The 17505-nt window shown below is 56.8% G+C and overlaps 1 protein-coding gene across 1 annotated transcript; it reads left to right on the forward strand.

Annotated features, from left to right (window-relative positions):
* Positions 1-6306: 6306 nt before the first annotated feature.
* Positions 6307-6786, forward strand: LOC108445116 (lamin-A-like). Its single transcript, XM_017727914.1, has one exon. It carries the CDS (start codon positions 6428-6430, stop codon positions 6779-6781), a length of 354 nt encoding a protein of 117 aa, XP_017583403.1. The 5' UTR covers positions 6307-6427; the 3' UTR covers positions 6782-6786.
* The last annotated feature ends 10719 nt before the right edge of the window (positions 6787-17505 follow it).

Below are 17505 nucleotides of genomic sequence, written 5' to 3' on the forward strand. Positions count from 1 at the left end.
AGGATGGCTTTTATCCACCTTCAGCGTGGCACTGGGGAGGGCTGAGCCCTGCCAATGGCCTGGATCCTCTCCAGCTCCATTCTGCACAAACATCCCCTCGGCACCTCCACTGCCCTGCAAGGAAACTGGTGAGCTGCCGCCCTGCTGACAGCCAGGGATTCCTCTGGCCTGAGATGAGGGCAGGCAGACCCGCATCCTGTCCGTGGTGCTGGCTGCCAGACCTGCTGGGGCTCGGCGGCTCCGGTGTTCTGCATGCCAGGGTGAGTTGGCACAGGCTGCGGGAGGGAACCTCCACTGCCCTGCCAACCACATCCCTATGCTGGCATCCCTGGTCATGCCACAGGCTGGAGAGGCAATGCCACGGGACTGGCTGGGGAGCTCCAGAGGGGTTCCCAGCCCCCGCACTGACCAGCTCATCCCTACCTGGGACTATCCCAAGGGACATCCCAACCCTGCCTGGAAATTTCCTAAGGGACATCCCTGCTTTAGACGTTTTCTAGCACAAACGGTGAGAGTGGGCAGCAATCACCACAGGCAACTCTGCTGGTTTATTTGTGAAGCCCCCAGTCCCTGCTCTGCCTCAGAGAGCACCCACTGCTGCAGATCCCCATGGCTGAGATGACTCTGCCGCTGCAGTGTGGGAAGCAAAGACTAATTTCCAGCTGTGCTGAAGTTCCCCTAATTTGCCCCAGGTGTCTGGGCAAAGCGCAAAGGGATTTTTTAACACCTTCGAGTCCCCTCTCAGGATTGATGGGAGTGAGCCAGAGTTCTGCCAGTCACTGCAGGTTTGGGGGCTGTTCCAAGGTGGCATTTAATGGGGCACATCCAGGGCTGGTGTCTGTCTGTGTGAGCCCCCATCCCTCTGCCCCACGCTGACCTGGTCTGGTGCCAGCCCATTGTCTTTTGGCTTTTCCTGCAGGCGCCAAGCTCACTGCTTTGGGAAAACCGGTCATGAGAATGTGAGTGTGACCCCAACCCCACAGTGCATGGGGCTGTGGGGAGCAGGAAACTGGCTTGTTTGGGATCTTATATTCAGAAACACTTCTTTCAGTGAAATGGGATATTTTGAGCAGATGTTTCTGTGGTCTACTGACTTTATAGAAAATAGGCTGATCCTGCTCAATAGAAGGATCAGCAAAGCTGGAAAAGGGGTAGGAGGGCTCAGCATCTCATCCCTGGTCCCCCGTGTACTTAACCCATGAACTGAATAACGGAGCCACAAAGCAGCACAGCACCAGAACAGCTTTTCCTTTAAATCCCTCCCCTTGGGAGGGCTCATGGGAAGCCACGAGATGCATTTTCCATTGGGTCACCTCTTGCCACTTGGCAGTCTGACCGCAGCACCCATGCTCGGGGTTTGGGAGGGTCTGGGAGAGTTTGGAGCAGGCTGCACACCCCAGAGTACACTCCCCTCTGCCTGGCACTGTGGGTGGGCTTTCATCTCTGCTACTGAACCCATGGGCCCCTGCTATCTTCAAAAGAGAGACTCAGACACTGGATTACGGGGATGGTTTTTCTCCTGAAAGTGAAGCCTGGGAGTGTGGGGGGACATGGGCATCTCCACAGTCGTTGCTGTGGGCAGACATCTGCCTCAGCACATGCTGTCCCCATCTCAAGATCTCCAGCAGAGCAGAGGTGACTTGTTCCAGTGTCCCCAGGGGACACACCAGGGACCTCCGTGAGCCTGAGCCTGCACCTGCAGAGCCTCATCTTCCCATTTGGCCTGTCTGTCTGTCCGTCCATCTGCTCTGCTTGGCTCCTGCTCATGGGGCAGTTTGCTGGTGCTGGTGGTTCTCAGATTGTCCTGGGTGGAGGGGCAGGATCCATGCCAGAGAGGCTGGGCTGCTGCTCTCCTTCCCACTGTTGGATATCAGAGCAGAACCACCAGCACTGTCCTGGCTGCTGCACGCTGCCAGTTGCAGCTCCTCAATAAATACAACTGGTAAATCTATTAATTTTACAGCTCTAATTGATGTATTGCTGTAATTACCTTTTATAACAAGGCAATTAAACCCTATTAAAGATTATTAGCTAATTAAAACTCCTCTATGCACACACCCCAACCCCCTTAATGTGCACAGATTGTTGGATGGGCGGAACTGGAAGACCGTTGCAGCTGGGTGTTGAGGTCAGCATGATGCACGGCATGATGTGATGGGTCAGGATGCTGGATGGGGAGATCATGGAATCACAGGCTCATCTGGATTGAAAGGGACCTTAAAGCTCATCTCATTCCACCCCCTGCCATGGGCAGGGACGCCTTCCACTATCCCAGGTTGTTCCAAGCCCCGTCCAACCTGGCTTTGGATACTTCCAGGGATGGGGCAGCCACGGCTCCTCTGGGTAACCTGTGCTGATGCCTCACCACACTCACAGGGAACAATTTCTTCCCAACATCTCATCTAAACCTTCTCTTTTTCAGTTTAAAGCCATTCACCTTTCTGCATGTCCCATTCCTGCCTGTACCACTATCTGTCTCTTCACACTTGGGCATGTCACTTAGCCAGGGCTATAAGGGATTGGGACTGCTGCATGCATCCAACCCAGCAATTTTCAGCTTTCTAGGATCAGATGGGAAAAAATTTTGAGGCTGGGATCTTCTCCTCCTGGTAGTGAGGTGGGTGGAGGTGTAGGGCTAATGATGCTAGGTCTTCTTGGCCAGAAGAATGGGCTTAAAAGAGAAAAGCCCCGCTTGGAGATGGGGTGTGCCTGCCCTGGAAAGGAGAAGTGGCCCCGTGCTGGGAGCAGGATTGAGGGGAGTACATTGGCTAGGGAGAGAACTTGGAAGGTGTCTGGGGGACTGGGGTGGCTCAGCCCTGGGTTGTTCTGCACCTCCAAAAGCTGTGCAGTCTCTAGGAAGTGAACCCCAGGGTCCTTGCAAAGAGCCTAAAAGATCTGAAAAGCCATCAGAAAAGCAGCCCACAAGGGTTGCCCCAGGGACACTGCCTGACCCCATGGCTCATCCCCTTCCTGCACCCCTCCATGTGGAGCAGCCAGGGAGTGGAGGTCCCTGGAGTTGCAGTTCCTCTTGTCACTCCCAAATCCAGCTTCATTGCTGCCCACGTCATTTGTATCATAATGTTTACAGGTCCCAAAACTGCGCTGTTCTTGGAGGCTAAAGAGCTGGAAGTACATTGAAATTCCAGAGATGTGGCTGCTTTCTGTTTTCTGAGTCACGAGAGTAAGATGCAGCCTCTGCTGAGAGCCTCTTCTGAAGCCCCAGCCTCCTGTCTGTCCCTTGCCCCTCACCTGTCCATTACTCTGCTGCAGTGTTCTGCACCCCGGGTTCCCTTGGTGCCCACAGAACCTGGAGAAATCCATGTTAGTGGGTTGAAGCACAGCGCCATGCCTGTGCCAGAGCTGTGGAGCACAGCCAGTCCTCCTGCTCATCTGGTTTGTGTTAAGCCCTCCTGCCTTGCACGAGTGCCAAGTGCCTCTTTTGCAGACCCAGTGACCAGCTCAGGACTGTGCTAGCGCTGGGCTCCCCGTCCCCATGTTGGGTTGGATGCTCTTGCCCCTGGGGGCTGGTGGAGAAGCGGAGCAGCATGGGGCTGTCTGTGCCCGGGTTTGCAGAGGCGCAGTGTGGGGCAGCACTGCCCACCCCGTCCCGGGCCAGCTGTGTGTGGAGCAACTACTGCAAAGGAGCTGAAGTCTGACCCTCCCTGGGGGCTCTCCACTCCAGGCTGCCAGCAGCCCCCGCGGGCTCCAGAGCAAGCAGGCTCCCCCAGGTCCCCCATCCTGTCCTGCTCGCCCAGCCTGAGGGAGCCCCCGGGTTGGATCCCCCGGGCAGTGAAGCGTGGGACACCGACTGAGCCGGGGTCCTGTCCAGAGCAGGAGCTTTGTGGGGAGCATGAGGAGCCAGGAGGCGCCAAGAGTGCCAGATCAGGGACAGGCTGTGCCAGTGACCCTTAGCTGTGATTTCCAGCTGTTGCCCAAGCTGGTCCCTCCCTGCCTTTACCCTGGATGCTGTTTCCCACGTTAAGGCAAGGAAGCTTTAGCCCCGCTGTTCGCGTCCCTGGGAACGCTCTGGTCCCCCTGGGTGCTGTGGACCGTGGCAGGCACCTCCTGCTGAGGGAGCACCCTCAGGCCAAAGGCCCTTTCGCTTTCCCTGCCACCCAGGGTTACTTTTAAAACAAAACAGAGCTGCGCGGTGGCGGGCGGCCCGCGCGTCCCACAGTGCCCCGCGGCCTGGCAGCCGGGCCCGCCCTCTTTGTGCCGTGGGGCCTGCGGGGGCCGTGGCTCGCTACGGGGCCGGGGCCAGGGCCACCGTCCCTGGCTGTTCCCTGCCTCATGGCCGGGCCACAGCGTCCTGCATGCTCTCGCCTGCCTTGCCGTGTGACACGCATGGGGGTTCCCAGAGCTGCGGCGTTCCCCCCACCAGGGAACGGGCTGTGCGCATGGGAGGACAAAGGAAAGGTGTGGGGAAGGAAGGACAGCCCGGGACAGGCAAGGAGGCAGGAAAGGAGGAATTTGCGTGGGGCTGAACAAAGGAGTGGGGTGAAGGAGAACAGATTCCCCCTGGAGACGCAGGGAGACCGGTGCTGGGTGGGTGGTGGCACAGTAACCCCTGCCTACAGCACTGATGGGGGCTTCTCCATGCAGGGGGCTCCCCTGCGAGCCAGGCTGGGGGAGGGGATGTGGGGACGGGGGAGGAGGGGGAACCCCAACCCCTCTGCGTGGCAGTCCCAGGAGGGCTGTGCCCAGCTGACACCCCCCTCATCCCCCCCTTTTCCCCCCTTTCCCCTCGCCTCTCTGACGTGGCGCTGGGGCAGATTCCCGGCACTGAGCTGTTGCTTTTTGAAAGTTTGACCCTGGATTGTGGTCGGGGTCCCTTCCCTACCCCGCTACCGAGCACCGGCAGGCGGGACTGAGCGGCTGCCAGCGGGTTAATCATTGACGGAGAGGGCGAGCAGACACACGTGTGTCCTGTGTGTGCTCTGCGTGTTTGCGTGTGTTGCTCCGTTGCTGTGTGAGTCATTCTCAGCCTGCCTGGGGCTGTGCTGCGCTCCCTGAGCTCAGAAGCAAATTGAGCTTGGATTGCAGCACGGACAGGAGGAGCCGGGCGGCCGTGGCTCGGGTTGGCTGTGCCCTTGACCTTGGACCCCTCTGTTCTCAGGGGATGGTTGGGGGAGGTTGTGCTTTAGGGTGCTCCGGCTCTCACCAGTGTCCCCAGCTGCGAGGTGCAGCTGCCTTTCCAGCTTTCCTTGCCGCAGAGCTCAACTTTCTAAGCAGGAGCTCACAAGGAGGAAGCTGGAGCCCCCGGGACCCCCGCCCACCCCTCAGTTCTAGGGTGTAAAAGGGTTGCTTTTCCATTCCCGTTGACATTTTATTCCCATTTCTCACACGCGGGAGGGTTTGGCTCCACAGCACAATGCAGGGAGGGGGATGAAGTCCAAGGAGGGGACACCCTCTCTGTGGTAGCACTGGGAGATCCTGGAAGCATTTGGCAGATCTGGAAATCACGAGGTGCCCGAGTCTTGGCAGCCCTTCGAGAGAGGCAGAGCAGTCCGTACCCGCTGGGAGGACTGGGAATCACCCCTGCTGGGAACCAGCGGTACTGGAAGGGTGGTTGAGTGGGTCTGGGAGGGGCTGGAAGTAGGAGGCAGGAGAACAGGAAACAGTGCAGGGAATCGGGCTGGGGGCTCAACTGGTGCTCAGAGTTTGGGAAGTTACAAACTGGCACAGCTGGCACTGAGGAGAGCTGGGAAATGGAGACAACCAGTGCTGAGAGAACTGAGCAAAACCAGTGCAGGAAAGTGGGTAGGTGGGTGGGGATATTCTTTGGTGCCCCAGAGCTCTGTGTTTGGGATTCCTCAGGATTCAGGGAAACCCAGACCAGGGTGTTTTGGGTGACCTGGGACTGTATTTGGGTCCCTGGATCCCAGAGTCCTGTGCAGCCTGTGGCTCCTGTATTCAGGGTGTGCCAGGACGCCCCACACCCTGGGGTCAGCTGCTAGGATGCTGCCTGCCCTGTCCTGTGGGACAGCGATGTCCTGGAGGTGCTCAGCCCAAGGGCCCTGGGGGTGCCTGGCTGCACCCCCTTACTGCAGCCCCTCTCAGGATGCACTTTACCTTGGCCAAGTCCCCCCAGTCTGCAATCCAGCCTCTGCCGGGGGAATCGCCCTAGAAAAGAGTGTGGAAGGGGGTTACCCCGGACTGTGCCCCCAGAGACACCCTCTCAAGGCCTCTTTACCCAGGGATGCTTTCCCAGCCTTTCCTAAGGAAGGGCTGAGCCTGATGCGAGTTGTCTCCACCCAGGTTTTGGATAGCTCCACCCGCTGCCGCCTCACAGCTCCTCCCAGTGAACAGCCCAGCTGGGATATAAGCAAGTCACTCAGACACCAGGAGCTGCCGCGACAGCTGGGCGGGTGGCGTGGGACATCGCGCCGTGACCTGTGCCGTGTCCTTCGCCTCGACGCCGGACCCCATGGCGACGCCTTCCCAGAAAAGGAGCACCCGCAGCGGGGCTTCGGGGACCCCCTTGTCCCCCACACGCATCACCCGCCTGCAGGAGAAGGAGGACCTGCAGGAGCTCAATGACCGCTTGGCCGTCTACATCGACAAGGTGCGCTCGCTGGAGCTGGAGAACGCCGGCCTGCGGCTCCGCATCACAGAGTCCGAGGAGGTGGTGAGCCGTGAGGTCTCGGGCATCAAGGCTGCCTACGAGTCGGAGCTGGCAGATGCCCGCAAGACCTTGGATTCAGTGGCCAAAGAGAGAGCCCGGCTGCAGCTAGAGCTCAGTAAAGTCCGGGAGGAGCACAAGGAGCTGAAAGCCCGGTGAGTGCCCTGGGGATGGGGGGGGACTGCAGTGGGACGGGTGCTGTCGTCATGCTTGGCAGGGAGCCGGGAAGGGAACAAGGAGCGACCTGGAGGAGGCAGGGAGAGGAAAAATCCGTGGCCTAGCCGGGGAGGAGTGTCTGTGGTAGGCACCGAGAGAGGAGAGAAGCTCTCTCGTCATTCCCCCTCTCCCTCCAAGCGCCATCTTTGGCCGGGATGCCCTTGGAGAGGGGATTTGGGAGCAGAGCTGGGGACGCTTGGGGCTGGGGCTGAGCAGACATGCCCTGGGCCCCCGGAGGGTCTGTGTTATGCGGGGCACAAGCGCCAGGCTGGCGGCCCCTCTGCCTTCGTCATGCTGGAGCTATTCCTAAACACGCTCCGGCACAGCCCGGGAAGCGGTGCCAGCCAGCTGGCTCTGTCCTGCCTACAGATTTCGCTTGCTCGTCCTATTTTTCTTTGCTGTCTTTGGCACCGATTAAAGAACCTGCTCCAGGTTTTGTTTGCCTTAACTCTCCCTGTGCCAAGCTGCTCCTAGTCTATGGGGTCCCTGGCTTTGGGGGAAGCAGTGTGTGGGCAGCACCCATGCCTCCCTCCCACCAGCTGTCACTGGGTGACGTGCTCCCAGTCCGCATTGAGGCACGAATCCCTCCAGCCGCTTCCCATCGGGTTCATTTCTTTCCCTCCCTGCCATCAGAAATGCCCCCCCTCGTGGACCCCTCCCTGCTGCCTCTGGGTACCTCTGCCCTCCTCAGGGCTGTCACCGGTTGCCAGCACAGGTCCCCTGAGGACACGGGGCTCCCTGGCCAATGTCACTGCTGGCCAAGCAGGGGCTGGCACTGGGCTTCCCCCGGGCTCTGCCAGCCCGTGCAGCGTCAGGACGTGTCCCTATGGCACTCAGTTCCCCAAATCCTGTTCCACGGAAGGAGCGAGCGGATCCCTTTCCGTCATCAACTTTGGCTCGCAGCCGGATCCGGGCTGGGCAGTGGCGGGACAACCCCTTCTTCTTCCATTTGATCTTTTGCCTCTTATTCTGGACGCCTCATTTTGAGCCTGTACCAAAAGAGGCTAAAATTAACTTCCGTGGTAGATGCCATAAATACTCTACCTGGGAGGGAGGGAGGAAGGGAGGGAGGGAGTGTGCTGCCTGTTTCAGCTGTCTCCGAAAGCCATGTGGGGTTATATTTAGCTATTTCCCGTGCTGCAGCTCCGTCCTCAGATAAGGTGGTTTGCGGCTCGCCAGATCCCTGCTCCCGGATCCCAAGGATCCAGATGCTGGTGAGAGGAGGAGCTGAGCTGTCTAAAGGCTTTTTCTGCGTTATGCAAACCCAGAACTATCTTGGCCGCGATCTTTCAAGGGCTGGAAAAAATGCCCGGCCCGCAGCCGTGGCTGGAGGGGAGCTGGGAGCTGGCTGCGCTGTGGAGCCGGCCGTGTGGAAAACGGATGTGGAATTTTTCCCTGCTATGGGCTGCGCTCCTGGAGCTTCTGTGCTTGTTCCCGGGCTCTGACAAATCCCCTGAAAAAGTGCTGTGACTCGCGGGGGTTCCCGAAGAGTAGCTTGTGGTTGAGAGATGGGTTTCAGTGGGTTTTGGAGAGCAGTTGGTGCGCGGGGCTCTGGGGGACAGGGCTGTTTCTGTGTTTAGTCACCTCTGAGTCACGGTCGATGAGATGGAAGCGCGGAGGCGCGGGGGAAGCCAGTGTTGTTCATTCCTGCCTCTAGCGTGTCCCGTCTTCCTAGGGTGTGGTATGAGGGCTGCTCTCCAACCCCCAAAACCTTTGCAAGGAGGCTGCAGCTCATCTTGTGTCCCTGGGGACCTGCTTGATGAGGCAGGGCTGCTGAGAGAGGAGCACAATTGGTGTCTGAGCTGCGATGCTGCTCTTTGGGCTCAGTTTGACTGGGGTGTCCCGAATCTTTGGGGCATGAGGGAATGGGGCAGCCACGAGCCCAACCCTGTGGAGGGGTCAGAACTGTTGGCAGGATCAGGAAGGACCTGTTCAGACCTTGTTCTGCTGCCTGCCATCCAGGTGGGCAGGGATAGGCCTGCTCTGCCGACTCTCCCCACCTACCCTGAGCCCTTGGGTCACCGCTTGGTCTGGGGCCACTTCACTGTCCTTGACACAGGGACATTTTGGCTAAAAAGTAACTGGCAGCCCTCTGCACCCATCGCTGTGCCCGTCAGCCCTGGGGAAGCACCGGGTATCTCCCGCAGGGCAGGCGCCCAGGGCTGCGTTATCAGCACCCACAGCATTGCCACTGCCCGATGCAAGGGTTGTCTTAGCAGCACAGAGGGAGGGTGGGGGGCCAGGAAGCCAGGGCATGACATGTCTGGATGGACACAGTCCTGGCTGCTGGATGCTCTGTCTGGGGAGGGGAAAGAAGTGCTGACTGGAGGGGGACAGGGTGTGCAAACAAGAGACCAGTCAAACCAGTACTGACGCACGAGTGCAAGTGCTGCATGGGTGGAGGAGGGTCTGAGCAGAGCTGAGCTGCCTGCCCTCTCTCTCCTGCTACCCCTCTGTCCCTGGCCAACTGCTCTTCCTTTTGGGGAAGTTCCCAGTGGGATCTTCCCACTGCCTGTTTGGCTGCTTCCAGTGGTGATCCAGGAGGGGTTTCCCAAAGTGCCCACCTGGCTCTTTGCACGGGGACCCTCAGCCCTGTGCAGCCTGATACTGGTTGTGCCCTGGGACAAGGGACCCCTCTGGGCAATTCTGCCTGTCCCGGTGCCACATGTGTCCCCAGCTCTGGATGGCCTCTGGCTATGCCGTAGCCACGCTTCAGGCAAAGCAGAGGGTGCGGTGAGGGTGGCTGGTGACTCAGGGGTGCTGGCAACACTGGCATCATCCCCTCCCAGGCCATGGGTAGAGATAGAACTAGTCTGAAATGCCCCTGTCCCCGGTGTCCTCAGGCTTCTGTCCCTCCTTGGAGGACACCTGGATTCCAGCATGGCACCAGAGGTTGGAGAGATGCTCTGTGCTTGGCCCATTGCCCCCTCTCCTTAAGCTGGCTTCTGACTCACAGGGTGAACAGGAGCCACAGCCCTTGCCTTGTTCCATGAGAATTCATCCCATCCCACAAGTGGGAGACATTTGTCAGTGCAAGCCTCAGTGTGGTGGTGCAGGGATGTAGAATACAGCTCTTGGGCGCCTTCAATCCTAGGAGAGGCCCCCTGAGGAGTTCAGTACCCACTGCATGGGTGAGGAGCAGCCATGCAGTGGCCATGTGGTGGTCAGCTCCCTTCTCCAAGGCAGGAACCAGCCCTTGTTAGTACCAAAGCTGATGAGCGATGCCTTCCTGAATTGCAGCCCCTAACCTGATTAAGCCAGTGCCTTGGCAGGGCCTCTTCCTCCTGGGGCCCAGATCTCATCCCTGACCCTAATGAGGACAAATCTCTTATTTCCCAAACGTTGTTGTGGAGGGAGGAAGCTCATCCAAGGGCAGAGCAAGAGAGGCAGCATTGGGGTGCCAGGAGGTGAACCCAACCCTTCCCCAGTCCAGGGGGGTTTTACCCCATGCTTTGTTCAGCGATGACCCTCCAGGCAGGAGCAGGTAAAACAAAACCTGTTTAGTTGAAAAAAAGGGAGGAAAAAGAATTAAGGCTCAGTGCTGCTGGGAGGCCGGGCACTTCCTTCAGCAGCGATGAGCTTGTGCTGGAACATTTTGCGTGGGGTGAAACTTTGGGCTCCTGGGCTGCTCCCCCGTCTGCCTCATGAAATCCCTGCCAGGGAGGGAATGCTTTGGGTGGGAGGAGGCTTTGCCCTTTCGGAGCGAACAAAGAGCAGCTTGTGCAGCTGAGGATACTTTGGGGGAGTCGGCAACACAGAGCTGGGCTGGTCCAGACCCTCGTGGCCCACTGGGACCCTCTTAAACACGCCAGCCTGACTCTCCAGCCCTGCAGACACATTGGTTGTCCCTTGACATCTGCAGCCAGCAGCTCGGGCTGGCTGGGCATGCCGGCCCCCCTGGCACACTGCGGGGCTGGAGGGCTCCGTGGCAAAACGTTTCTTCGAGGTGAAGGTTTTCATTAGCTGTTCCCAGTGGAGAGGAATTCTCGCCTGTGCAAACATCCAGCCCCTCTTTTTCCAAGAAAAATTGTGGCAGAGAAACATGCTCCAGCACTTTTGGTGTGTTTTCTCCCATTGCTGTGTTTGCCATTGTCTTCCAGCCACAGCTCATCCCCTCACTTTTCCCAGGGATGAGGGGAGTGAGAGGAAATCCTGTTGCCTTATATATATTTATGATGATAGGATACACTCTGGTTAAATTAAGGACCTTATCCTTGGAGCTAAGGATTAAGGAGAAGTGATTGCAAAGAGAATCAGGGCTGCGTTTGGTGTGGGAAGGGATCCATCCCTGACAGCCCGTCCCAGCCTGCCCCGGTCCCACATGCTGCCACAAGTGTTTTTCAGCCTTGCACGTGTCACTTCACTTGTCTGAATCTCATCAACACTCAAACTCTGGAGCCCAGAGGACGGGGAGTTGTTCTCAGTGTAGTGCTCAGGGATGCAGACAGAGAGGGTGGCACAGCCAGGGTGGGACATGTGGGGTAGCTGCCAGCTCCATGTTCTGCTGAATTTGTGCCCTTTGGGAGGTGCAGTTTCCTTTCATGCTGCTGGCAACCAGGAAAGAACTCACCAGAGTTCTTCTTCTAGTCCTGGCCAAAATTAGGCCTGGCATGGAGGATTCCCCAGGAAGTGTCAGCTCAGTGGGTTCAGGATGAGATGGGAATCACCTTCCACTGTCCCATCACTGGCTGCATTACCTGTTTCGCCATCCTGCTCTTTGTGAGGCTGTTTGCTGAGCCTGTTCCTTTGTGACCAGCTCAGCATGTTCCCAAACAGCTGAGGCTGGTGCCATGTAAAACCTGTCTCTGTCAACAGCTGCCATCAGACAGCATGATGTCGGGGCTGGGTGCCCACCTGCCTCTGCTCCCTTCCCCTTCCTGCCCAGGGTTGAATATCCCCAGTGTGAAGCTGAACAACTGTGGGTGCTGGCGTAGCCCCCCAGCCCCACCTGGTGCAGTGGCAGCTGCAGCCCTGACTGCAGAGACATCTGTGTGACAGCCAGGCTCTCGGCCACCCAGGAGAAGCCCTATCCTTCCAGGGATAGGGCAGCCACAGCTTCTCTGAGCAAGCTATGCCAGGGCCTCACCACCCTCACAGGGAAGAGTTTCTTCCTAATACCTTGTCTAAATCTGCCCTCTCACTTTAAAGCCATTCTGCTTTGCCCTGTCACTCCACGTCCTTGATAAGAGTATAATAAAATACACACATTTTTCCTTGTTCCTGTATGTGAAGGATGCCACAGCGTGTCCATGAAACATGGTGGGATCCAGGGGTGTGGGTGCTGGGGAAAGCCAAAGGGTGTGGAAGTTGGTTAAAGAAGTGCATTGAACTCAGCCCACAGAGATACCACAAAACCCAGCTGGGGTGGGGCACCTCCGTTCCTGGTGAGGCTGAACATTTCACGTTCTCTACCATAAACCAATTACCTTTTTCCAAGGAAGGTGAAGGTGCCCTTGGCTTGGGGTGTCCTCCAAGCTACAGCCAATGCCCTATTTCTGCCTTCCACGGTTAGTAGAGCTAGGAATTGCAACAGCAGCAGGGACAAAGTTCCCCAGCACACAGGGTGCAGGGTGGGTGCTGCCCTGCCTCTACTGTACCTTCCTTAATTATGGGGTTGCACCATTGCAGGCGTTGGCGCCGTATCCCTGTGGAGAGGTGGCGGAGCCAGGGTAGAAGCAAACATGGGCTCTCCTGAAGCTGTTGAATTTTTGTGTTGGGGCTGTGAGTGGCTCAGAAGCACCTCTGTAGGAGCAAGGTTCTGATAGCAGACGTCTCTCCTCCCTCTTGCACAAAAGCCATCTCCAGCCACTTGCTCTGGCTACTGCTTTCCACACCCGTGTCCTCCTGCCATCCAGTTCAGTGCTGCCATCCTGGTCGGACAGAGCTTGGCATTTCCATGCTGCTCAGCTGGAGCTCAGAAGTTCCAGTTTGTTGAGGTTTTTATTCATTAACAGCTTCAGGACACAGTTTTTCTCCCTAAAACCCCACATGAGTCACATGAGCCCAAACAAATGTCCAAGCTCTGGGTGTGGATGTGTAATGTGGGCTTCAAAGGGGTGGGAGCCCAAAGAAAACGTGGCCCCAGCTCCCACGGGCACTGAGGGGTGGCCAGTTGCCCCACTGTGAAGAGCCGCATGTCCCCCTCTCCTTGCAGTGCGGTGGGCTCGCCGTGGCTGTGGCAGGGCTCTGGATGGGCCCTGGCAGAGCGGGGAGATGAGTCACGCTCAGCCGTGTGTCTCTGGGCTGGAGCAGGGTGCGGCACCGCGGGGCCGCGCTTCGGGGGGGCCCCGCCGGTCCGGCAGTCACGCTCTGCCCCTTCCTTCCTGGCGTGACAGCCGATAACCCACTCCCCAGCAGCATCTGTGGGGCGCAAGGATGCTCCCCGCGGGGCACCAGGCTACACTGGGACAAACTGGGGGTGTTTTCTAAGTTGAGCTTCCATGCCGGGGGCTTCAGGGGAGAAGGGGAGCACTGAGGAGAGCAGCCTCCCCCCTGGGCATCGTGCTTTGCTGTTTGGGTGGCTGCCAGGCCCCTGTTTCAGGGCAGAGATGCTGCTTTGTGCAACCCAGCCTCAGCTCTGCAGTTCCAGAGCAAAAAGCCACTGGACTGGGTTTTCCTGGTGGTGAGTGTGTTGCAGGGACGTGAGGCTGAGCAGAAGGGAGGTGGTGGGGAGGCTGGAACGTCTCAAGGTGGTCCTGTTCACAGGCTGTTCTGTGCAGGCAGCAATTGGGGCTAAATTGTGCTTTCTAGGGATGCCACAACCGCAGTCCTCGCTCTGGGGAAGTGCTTATTTCCTGCCCACGTGCCAAGCAGGTCTGGGCTCCATCCTGGCACAGTGCAGGCTGGCAGGGAAAGTGGGCAGAGGTGTGCTGGCAGCTCTGCACATGGCACAGCACAGCAAAACATAGGCATTCACCTTGGTTGCTGCTCATCCCTACACTGAGCTGCATTTTCCCAGTGGCATCCTATCTGTACCCATCCCTGCAGCCACTCCAACAGCAGCTGGAGCTCCCGGTGCCGGCAGTGACTCAACATCGGCGGTCAGAGCACGCAAACAGGCAGCCCCAGCGCAGCCCTTGCCGGCCTCGCTGCCACCGCCACACGCAAACAGACCTTGTGCAGTGTAAACACCTCGTCTGCCTTTATCTGCGCTGCTGGAGCCGGGAGAGCAAACCCTTTTGTTCCCAGGAATACGTGTGGCATCTGGATCCAACAATCCCTCGCTTTGTTTCTTAAGCAAATGTTGCTGGCCGGAAGCTTTGCGTGCCCAATTTATGAAAAACAGGGTGAGCTGCTGCTGCTTCTGAAGAGAAAAAGGAGGCCTTGAACTCCTGCCCTGTTTTGTCAGTCTTGGCTCCTTTCTGCCTTGTCCCGCCTTGCACAGGGACCTGGTTTCCATTGTGGATCAGGATGCAGCAGGTACAGAGCGACATCCTCATCCCTTCCCATCATCCCTTTGTGCTCAGGAACTGCACATGTGAGCAGAGGAAAGGGGAGCTGCAGCCACATCTGCAGCGTTGGCAGCATGTTTCCTTGCTTCTGGGGCTGGGATTGCATCCCTGCTCCTTCTCCACTGCTCCACATCCTGGCTGTGTTGCCAGCTCCTAGCAAAACACAAGCTTATGGCCGTTTTCCGCCAGTGCTCCTGGTCCTGAAGATATGACTAATACAAGTGACTCAGCTCCCTGTTTTTAACTCCATTTGTAAGGCTCCTGCCATGCCCAATCTCCCAGGGAAACACCGGGAATCTCTGCTTTGTCTTTATCCTTCGAGATAGTGGTTTATGGGCTTAGCATTTCTTGTTCATCCGGAGAAGGAGGTATTGAAGTGAATGGAATGTTCTGGGGTTTCCATGGAGGGGCAACACTCGGAGCTGTTCTAGGTAGAAAAAAAACCAACCAAACCCACAAGTTTCCCATTAAGTTTTAGCCCAGTTATTAAAAAACTGGCTTTTGCTGTGTCGGAGTGAGATAGTCAAGGCTGGGCAAAACACCTTAAATTTCATCCAGTCCAAAACTTAATTGTTAATTTGTCATTACATATAATTTAACTATAATAATGATACAAAATTCACTTGTTACCATGGTGAGTGTTCAGAGTAGTGCCATGAAGACTTGGAATTTCCTTCTTCCCTCCTCTTCCCAAAGGCTTTGGCTTTATTCAGCAATAGACAACTTTGCAAACTGTTAGCAAATTCTGGGTTTGAAAACAAGCTGGCACCACCCTCAAGCACGTGGTGGGATTTTTGGGGCTGTCCTGTGCAGGAGTTGGAATCAATGATCCTTGTGGGTCCCTTCCAACTCAGGATATTCCATGATCTCAAAGTATTTTTCTCGTGTCTCTCCTACCGAAACCTTGTCCTCAGAAGGTGGAATTGAGCAGTGTGGAAGGTGGTGTATTGACATATTTGAGTTGTGTCTAAAAGAATTCTCTTTCCAGCACAATTCCAAGCTTTTTTTAGCAAGTTTCTTTTCCTTGATAAAGGGTGTTATTGCTTTGATCTATATTTAGTATGGTTCAATTCCAGACCGTCAAGTATCTTTTAGGTAACCCAATTCAAGATTCCATGGGAAGCTAGGAAAAGGCAGGCTGGCATGTTCAAAATGGATGGGTTTGGGTTGTGCCAAGCCTGGGCTGCGAGTGGGGTTGACCAGTGTTTGATTGTGGTGTTCTAAACAGCTCAGATTTTAGGATTTATAAAGAGATAGAATCAGATCATAGTTTCAGTTGGAAAAGCCCTCCAAGATCATCAAGTTCTCCCAGCCCTGCCAAGGCCACCCCTAAGCCATGTCCCCAAATGCCACGTGTCTGTTAAATCTCTCCAGGGAGGGCAACTCCACCACTGCCCCGAGCAGCCTGTTCAAGTGTTTGGTGACCTTTTTCAGTGGACAATGCAGTTTTTTCAAGCAAGGAACTGGCCTCCCTCTGGAAACCCTGGGCTCAGCCCATCCCCTCAGGACCTGCACAGACACTGGCCAGGTTTCCCAGTGCCATGCAGACAATTCTCAAGCTCTCCAGGAGCAGTTCTGGTGACAGATGTGGGACTGAGCCAGGTTTGCTCAATCAAGTTTCAACTGGTAGCACTTTGCATGTCACCCCAGTCTGGAGGCTTGTTCCAGGTAGCCCAGGGTTTGGTGGTGGACATTCCCCACAGGGAAATCCTGCCCTCATTTTGCTCAGCCACAAGCAGTGCTGGGCTCTGTGTGCTCCCAGCTCGGGGGTCTCCAGTGGTTGATCCTCCTTGCACTTTTCGTCCTCTTTGCATCAGTCTCCTGGGGCTTGCTGCACCCTGGAAAAGCTACAGGCAGCTGGGAAAAGGGGTTTCAGGGGTAACGAGGGGGTCCTACAGGCAGCAAATGGGGTTCCACAGGTTGGCAGGGGGTCTCACAGGCAGCCAGGCACTGTCAGACCTGCTGGAGTGTTGTGATACATGCTCCAAGCTGGGACACTTGTCCATGGAGGATAAATCCTGCCCTTTGTCTGTGCAGACACACAGATTTATGCCTGATACAAACCTCCCCCAAAAACACGTGGGCTGTGGAAAACCAAGTCTTTCCCATTCCCCCCGATGAGTCCCACGTGGCAAAAGGGCAAAACCTCCTTTTCCAGCTCCAAAACCCCTCTGGTAATGCCATCCACCCTCCAAAACCATGGACAGTCCTGTTACTATGGGGGACTCAGCCCAAACAGCAGCGTCAGTTGGTGACTTGGGATTTCCATTCCGAGCTGCTGGTGGAGGCTGGGATGAGTCACCAGCTGGCGTGACAGCCCGGACAGGGAGTGAGCAACTCTGGGGCTCCCCAGACAGCACCAAGCTGCAACATTGTTAATTCTAAACAATTAATACACTATCTATTCTCAGAAATGTGCTTTGAGCTCTTAAGCAGCACGTGGCTGTTGGTCCATGCTGCAGCCACCTGCATCAGTTGGTTGTGATGCTGCTGAAGCTGAAGTGCTTCTCCTGTGGTGAGAGGGGAGGCTGAAGGGTGACAGGTCTTTGCTCTGGTGCATCCAGGAGAAGGAGAAAAGCTCCTTCAAACCTTCAGAGGGGTGTGTGTGGCTGGAGGTATTGGTATGGTCAGGTTCCATCACACTTGAACACTCCCAGCAGTGTTCCTGGTGAGGGGAGTTGTGGAGGGACAGGAACATCTTGGGTTTGGGGAATCCTAGACTGGGGGTCCATTTACCTCCCCATGAAAGGCTTTTTCCTGGCTCCCAACGAAGCAGCAGTTTTGGTTCATTTTAAAGGTGCAAGGAAAGGCCAGATCCCAATTCCAGGAGGGGAAGCCCAGCTCTTGGGAGATGCCAGTGAGCTGTTTTTGCTCCACTGGGGCCACGTGGAGCTGGACAAGCCCCTCAGCCCCATGGATGAGCATGTCAAGAGCGTGTCAGGAGCTTGCGGCAGGGCCGGCACTGACCCTGGCACCAGGAGGGGTCTTTGGCACCACTGATGCCAGAGGGTGGAAGCTGTTTCCATGCATCCGTGAGCCCAGCTGGTGCTGGCATCCCCAGCTGCCTTTGGCAGGGCTCTGGTGCCCAACAGGATGCCGGCTCCGTGCAGATGTTGTCCTCACTATACATCATGCTGGCTATTTCCAGCTCCCCTGCTAGGAGACCGGCCCATGTTTATCCTGGTGATTTGGCAGAGGCACTGCGGCACAGATGAG

The sequence above is a fragment of the Corvus brachyrhynchos genome, unplaced genomic scaffold, assembly GCF_000691975.1.
Source record: "Corvus brachyrhynchos isolate BGI_N302 unplaced genomic scaffold, ASM69197v1 scaffold122, whole genome shotgun sequence".
Lineage (NCBI taxonomy): Eukaryota > Metazoa > Chordata > Aves > Passeriformes > Corvidae > Corvus > Corvus brachyrhynchos.

Coding starts and splice junctions, on each gene's coding strand:
- LOC108445116 (XM_017727914.1), top strand. CDS start 6,428: ATGGCGACGCCTTCCCAGAAAAGGAGCACCCGCAGCGGGGCTTCGGGG.